The sequence below is a fragment of the Eurypyga helias genome, unplaced genomic scaffold, assembly GCF_000690775.1.
Source record: "Eurypyga helias isolate BGI_N326 unplaced genomic scaffold, ASM69077v1 scaffold21033, whole genome shotgun sequence".
Lineage (NCBI taxonomy): Eukaryota > Metazoa > Chordata > Aves > Eurypygiformes > Eurypygidae > Eurypyga > Eurypyga helias.
The window spans coordinates 40,877-47,920 of record NW_010239557.1 but is presented as its reverse complement, the minus strand read 5'-3'; the positions used below and the strand labels follow the sequence as shown (position 1 = coordinate 47,920).

Here is a 7,044-nt window from a genome sequence, read left to right as displayed (position 1 = left end):
TGTGACCGGCTGCCAACCAGACTTCCCTGTTTTCCACAACTTCACGCTGTTCACTACAGCATTTAAGCATTTTAAGTATTTAAGCATTTAAAAAAGTTTAAAATTATCATTAAAAGCACAGATCAATCTAATAAAAATTAGGTTGAAATAAGTAACAGAATCCTAAGACAATTCTGCAAATACTTAATATTTACTGCTATATCATTAGTTGTAACCCAGATGTGCTTTGAACAGTATTCTTCTCTAGAGCAGAGAGCTCTTACCTCCAGAAGAGAGTAAGGGGAGTCCTCGGACAGAAATGTGTTAGCTGCACACTCCTTCCATGCTTGAACTTCTGACACCAAGGACTCCAGCCTCGGCAGGTAGTCCAGATGCACGGGAATAGATCGACCTCTTGTGACAAGTTCCACTAGCGTGTCCAGTACAGGCACACGTCCTCCAACCTGAAACATTGTCAATTAAAAGATGTTTGACTTATGGAAGACATAGCACTCCCATGAATCACAGCAAGTCACTTAGACTGACTGAAGGTAGAGCTAGCAAATAGAATTTACTGCTTAGACACCCGAGTCACTTCCACAGCTGTTATTCCAACATTTGTGCTCCGGTCATTATGTACAGAGTCAAAACTAGTCACACATTTGAGGAAAAAAAGAAAAGAATACACTTACCAAATGACAGTTGAAAAAAGAAAGAAAAAGAGACTGCCAACAACATAAGCAGACTCCCAACCTAACAATCTGCAATCACAGCAGAAAATCAAAATTCTTTTGCAATAGACCCCGAAGGCAAGTCTAACCCAGTTCCCAGCACACCAAGAGCAAGGAACTCTCCCCCAAATCCAGCGTGCTGTTTGAATGCGAGCTCCGTTCATTCACTTAACAGCCTACGCTTAAGGCAACCCAGCTCCAAGGGGTCCAGCAGGAAAGCAGCACTGAGAAGTAACTTCTAAAAGAGGCAGTGATGTGGGACTCTAGAACTATTTCAGAACAACCCCAACATCTCTAGCAGCAAACCTCAAAGCACTGATACCAAGAACTTCCTGCAAGTGACAATGGCTGCAGGCATTTATTAAAATCTTCACAGAACTGAAGCAAACACTCTTGGCATATGCAGACCTTTTTCCATATCCAGTACGCAGAATCTCAGAATCCAAAGCAAGAAATTAGCAAATGCCAAGGCCAATTACTCAAGATTGCCCTCAAACAAAAGTTAGTATTACACAAACTTAGTTCTTTCAAAATTTTAAAGCCCAGGACAATTATTTTTTTAAATAAAAGCTTCTTGACTCAAGAAACATTTTTATTAAACGCCAAATTTAGTTCAGATAGGCTTGAAAATACTAGTAAGACAGACCAGAGTTCACTCTATGGAAAAAACATGAGGACAAATGAAAATTTAAGATGATATTTAGCAATGTGAAAATCTAAGTGTGAACTCGGCTGTCCCAGTCCCACCCTTTCCTGATCTGTGCAGTCCCACTGACCCCGGCTCAAGTACTTGTGAGGCTGAGCCATGAACCACTTCAAAGAGTTGGTCCAGGCTACGATTACTCACCCGGGCTTGAACTAGCCCAAGTGTGGGATCTGGCTGCCTGAGCAATCATGCTAACAGAAGAGGGGAAGCCTAAAGAGGGGATAAAGTGGTTAAGGCCAGGCTGGATGAGGCTTGGAACAACCTGGTCTAGTGGAAGGTGTCCCTGCCCATGGCAGGGGGGTTGGAACTAGATGAGCTTTAAGGTCCCTTCCAACCCAAACCATCCTGTGATTCTATAAATTAAGCTGCCACTGAACTGTAAAAGAAGCAACAAACTTCAAAAATACAAGAAGGGAAACTGGGTCCACAAACAAAAACTCTCTAAAAGGTTAAGAAAAGTTCCAACAGAACTACTACAAAATTACAATTATTTCAGTCTGTGAAATCAAAGGCTGACCATACAGGTACTGAACAAACAGCCTTGATCTTGGCCATTCTTAGTGGTTAACAAACGAGGGAATACCTCTCAATCCCAGGATGTCTGAACAATCACTAAGTGATAGAGCTGTGGAAACAACAAAAGAATTCTAAGGGGCCTCTGAAGAGGTGATTCCACAACCAGTAAGTATTACTACATTTGTACCATCGGGTCCTGGTGAGACGTTACCTGCCGCGCAGGCTGGGAGGCACGCGCCAGCAAGGTGCATTCGCAACTTAAGAAAATACAAAGACAGGACACTTGTCTGACCAGGAGTATTCCTGGATCTGGCAATCCTGGGGGTTTGCTAGAAGATGCTAGAGGAAGATTATTTGTTTAGCCAAGCAAACGAAGGCTGTGAAAAGATGTGTTGGTGACAAATACTCCAGGGGATTTGTTTACTCAAGAGCCAGCAGACCTTCTGCAGCTATAAGCTATACTATCAAAGATGATCATCATCTTATTGCACTCCTGTAACACATCCTGTGGAGCAGGTGACACGGTTGAAGGTCTTTAAGGCCCCTTCCCACCCAAACCATTCTACAATTCTATGATTCTACGAAGCACCAAGTGCACACAAAAGCGTGCCAAGCGTGGGTCTGGTAACCTGACAGCAGTTACCAGCACTCGCCTAGAGCCAACAGGACAGTTCACGTACCTGCAGAGCTTCCACTTCCTGCAGCCAGTCTCTGGCCTTCTGCACCGCGTCCTTCAGGGCCGCGCCATTCGGGAGATAGGCTGGGATCTCCTCTATTTCTTTCACTGCTGCTACAAGGCTGCTCAGGGACTGCCGTGGCCTACATAAACAAAGCACCTCAATATAAAGCACTGCAATACAGCTGGGGCTCATCTACTCTTCTGGCTTATTAAAGCCAAAGGGTTACACCAACTACTGACATTATGTCCACTACTAGAGATGTTACTGCACAGCCAGGCATTAGTAATGCAGGTCCAGTGCCTGACTGCTTTCAGCAGTTTGCTTGCTACTCCTACTAGAAATGCTGAAATGTTGAGGAATCTGTTGACTATTTTTTCAGTATTCGCACATTTGGGCTTAAGGGATATTTAACATTCATTAACGTTTGAATGATAGACCCTTGGATCCTCCTTGATCCTCAAAATGGTACCAACTAAGAGATTCCACACTAGAAAGTTAAAGAAGTGCAGGTGGCTTTTCTGTATTTCTCAGTTTGATTCTGATGTTTTAGAAAAGTACAAATTCACCTGTATCTCAATTTTGGAGGGTAAACCGAAGCTTATTCCAGTTTTGTGCTCTACAAAGTTATGATTTTAAAATAGTATGGTACTAATGAGTAAGAAACCCTCAAATGCTTTCATAGTTATGAGGTTGTGGCAAAAATTTAAAAAGCAAAAGAATTTAAAAAAATCAGGCATCCTGAAGGAAGAAACTTTGCATACAAGTTTGCATCACCTTGCTAAAACTTTAACTAGACTGTGCTCACCCCCATTTTACTTTATATATCTGAAGGTCAAAACAATGAACAAGAAAATTTTTCTCAGGAAGGATGTATTTGTCTTATTTCCTTCTCCCCTGCAGCAACCAATCTGGAAAAATCTCCTCAGTGTTAGAAATAGTCCATGTAACAAAATTTCACCAGCTGGTGGTATATATCTAAGCTCCATCTGGACATGCTCTACTCTGACACTGGGGGAGGGAAGAAGGTAGAAAGGAAGGAAGAGGTGTCTTAAAACCCCTCCTTGTGACAAAAGGAGAGCTTGCACAATGACAGTGAAGCACCACAAACGCTGCAAGGCAACATCAGCATTTAAAATTGCTCAGCCAATATCCCCCCTCTCCATCCTTCCCCCTTCTGGATGGCACAGATTTTGCCTTCGTGTTGTGAACTGTATGAACAAAAGAGCCCCCTTCAGAAGCAAAGCCAACTATTTCCACCTGAAACAGCTTGTGGAACTACAGAAGAACACCAAGATTTAGCTTCTACCTGGCCTTTATCAGATTTCTGGCTTTGTCATCCCAGTGTTCAGACACAGTAAGCAGCTCCTGCAGCTTTGCCATTGCCTTCTCAACCGCTGGGTAGGGAGCGAGTCCGACACCTGAGTCTATAAGACGTCTCATATCATCTAGACTGAGAGAGTTTTGGTCTGAGGAAGCCAGTTGCACATCCTCGAGCCAGTGTGCCTGTTCCAGGCGTATTCGCAGTTCAGCCAGTTGGGGTAGATCAACATCGAAGTCAAAGCTGACATCCAACAGCTCCTGAAGTTCTGCAGCACTAGGCATTTCTTCAGAAAGGAGTTTTTGGCTTTGCTGTTGAAATGCTTCCACACGATCAAGTAGATCCTGAAACACACAAATGCAACTATAAATCAGAAGAAAACCCATTGCCAAATCTCTTAAATGCGTAAGCTAAAACATTAAGGGTAAAGCTTCATGGCAGAGACCACACTGCCACACACGCAGTGTGCGCTGTAAATTACCATGACATTTGGAACACTTCATGTGTCTCCAACACACAGTGTTCATGTCAGCATCTCCTCATACATTATGTGTCTACCAGCTTGAGGAAAGGAATCCCACTCCAATCTCCTTTGAACTCAGAGATGGGTGTCAAAAAGAGGTCTCAGAAGAATAGAGGAAAGGGAAAAGGAAAATTTTAATTGTTTCATCAATGCTGTTTTCTGGCTTTGCTCTGGAATGACTAAGGCAGCTGAAGAACAGCAAGACTAAGGCAGCTTTGAAGAATACTGGGATGCCCATGAAGCTACTTGGGTTCACTTCTGCTGCGCCGTTAAGGTTTCTGAGCTGGACCACACAGTCCCTGTAAGCCACAGGCATTTTACTCTCTCACGCAGTGGAACACCTTCTCTCTCCAGATGTTCAACAGATAATTACCTCAAAATTGAAAGTGGGGAGGTTTAGATTAGATATCAGGAAGAAGTTCTTCCCGGAGAGGGTGGGGAGGCACTGGGACAGGTTGCCCAGAGAAGCTTTGGATGCCCCATGCCTGGAAGTGTCCAAGACCAGGTTGGATGAGGCTTGGAACTAGATGATCTTTAAGGGCGCTTTCAACCCAAGCGATTCCATGATTCTATGATTCTAAAAAGGTACCTCTGTAGCTGTTTGCACGTCACCCAGGATAATGGGCACTTAGCCAGAGTAAGCTCACTGCAAAGGCTGGAATTATTCTGTACCTAGCAACCCTGCCCAATGCTTCCAGTACTGGCTGAAATGCTATTCCAGCAGCAAGTTCTTCCTTCACAGCTGACATCTTGGTCTTTTGCCAATGAGGTTGTTTGCCAGGGTAGGCAATCTCACCCGAAACGGAATAAAGCCTTTTAAGAGACATATTAAATTGTGAACAGATCTCCCGTAACTGTTGGTGATTTATACTAACAGCCTAATTTGCATGACTACACATAATTTAGTATTGTTGAGAAGGATATAAAAGAATACCCTGAACATATGTGTTTGATATTTCCCTGTTCAAGAACGCCAGATGGAGAAGAACTGTTTGCATGCCTGGCATTTCTGAACTTCTGCTTTTTAAACAGTTAGATAACTTCACAGGCTTATAATACTATAAACAAATAACTGTAAACAGAATTACATAAGTATGATTCACACATTCCAGACCTGATAAGGCTTCAAAAACAATAGTCACAAAGCTGAGTTGAACTGGTCTATTCTGATTGAAACACTTAGAGGATACTGTCTAGTCTCTCAGCCTTGTGTGAACACTTAAGAGATGGTTCAGGAGCTGGCCACTGCAAAGCCATTCTCCTTTAAGACAAGAATTGCAGCTGCCCAGACTGTTCTATTGGTATGCAAGTGTGGCACGCAACTTTTCAGCAAATTCTGAAAGCAAATCTTGAATTACTTTTAACTTGTCTGAAGGCTGATCATCTGGTGAGCAGATAATCAGCACTAGCTGATGGCTGTGGGAGACACAGGGAACTGAGTCACCGCTGGCAGCAGGTACCCTGCTAGAACATCTGTTTAGGTAGCTCAGGCTGGTAGCTAGGGTTAGCTAGAGCCCGTAGTGACAGGACAAGGGTAATGGTGTTAAAAGAGGGGAGGTTTAGACTAGATATTAGGAAGAAGTTTTTTTACAATGAGGGTGGTGAGGCACGGGGACAGGTTGCCCAGAGATGTTGTGGATGCCCCATCCCTGGAAGTGTCCAAGGCCAGGCTGGATGAGGCTTTGAGCAACCTGGTCTAGTGGAAGGTGTCCCTGCCCATGGCAGGGGGGGTGGACTAGGTGACCTTTAAAGGTCCCTCCAACCCAAGCCATTCTATGATTATATGATCTGTGCCACCCCCTGGAACGTGCGATGATAGCACAAGAGGTATCTGATTACAAGACTATGAGAAAGGTGAATCTGGATTGACAAAGAAGGAAAGCGGTATGAATGGCAGAACTGTCACTCAGAGCATTATGGAGCTTTGAATGGTCCCCGATAAACCCATCTTCACTCTTCAAAGGAGACCAGGTAACGGACCCTAAACTTTTGATCTGTAGTTACCCAGGTCATCCTGCTGCTTCTGCATTACTTTATAAACATTAACACTTTGATTCCTCTACGTAGTATAAAAATCTACTGACAACAAACACCAACAGGTCAGAGAGCTCCATTCTTAAGTGACCCATGCACCAATTACCCAGGCCTGCCAGTTTAGAGGTGTTTATTCTTGGAGGAAAAAGAAAGATAGAGATTAATGCAAATATGCCACTGACACATGCTCATATTCTTTCCCCTAGAATTTTCCAAATTACCTTCAGTAGCGGTGTCTGACTGAGGACACAGGGCAGAGCATACAGCTGCCTCACAAACAACCGGAGCTCATTCACAGTCAGCTGATTTTGACACTTTCCTCCTCCGGAGCGGTACCTGCAATTACACACAATTCCACTTTGTTGGATGCCAGTAAAAAAAAAAAAAAAAAAAAAAAAAAGAATCTAAACTTCTCAAAAATCTGCTTATGATTTCTTGTAAGTCAAACTTTACTCACAATAATAGAATATTCAAAAGCATCCAGGCACCCTAAGGCTTACACACACTGGAAAACTTCAGTTAGCTATAGCAGAATAAGCTATTGTTGGAAACACTCT

General features: G+C 43.3%; 1 protein-coding gene across 1 annotated transcript in view; it reads right to left on the bottom strand.

Annotated features, from left to right (window-relative positions):
• Positions 1-263: 263 nt before the first annotated feature.
• The window catches only part of KDM5B (lysine (K)-specific demethylase 5B), a gene marked incomplete at its 3' end in the record, with an annotated part of 37,630 nt that continues 30,849 nt past the window's right edge, over positions 264-7,044 (bottom strand). The window contains exons 18-21 of the mRNA XM_010148198.1: positions 6,709-6,823; positions 3,919-4,274; positions 2,613-2,751; positions 264-443 (exon numbers count right to left, since the gene is read on the bottom strand). Of these exons, the coding sequence (XP_010146500.1) occupies positions 264-443; positions 2,613-2,751; positions 3,919-4,274; positions 6,709-6,823 (790 nt within the window). The remainder of the gene's footprint in view (positions 444-2,612; positions 2,752-3,918; positions 4,275-6,708; positions 6,824-7,044) is intronic.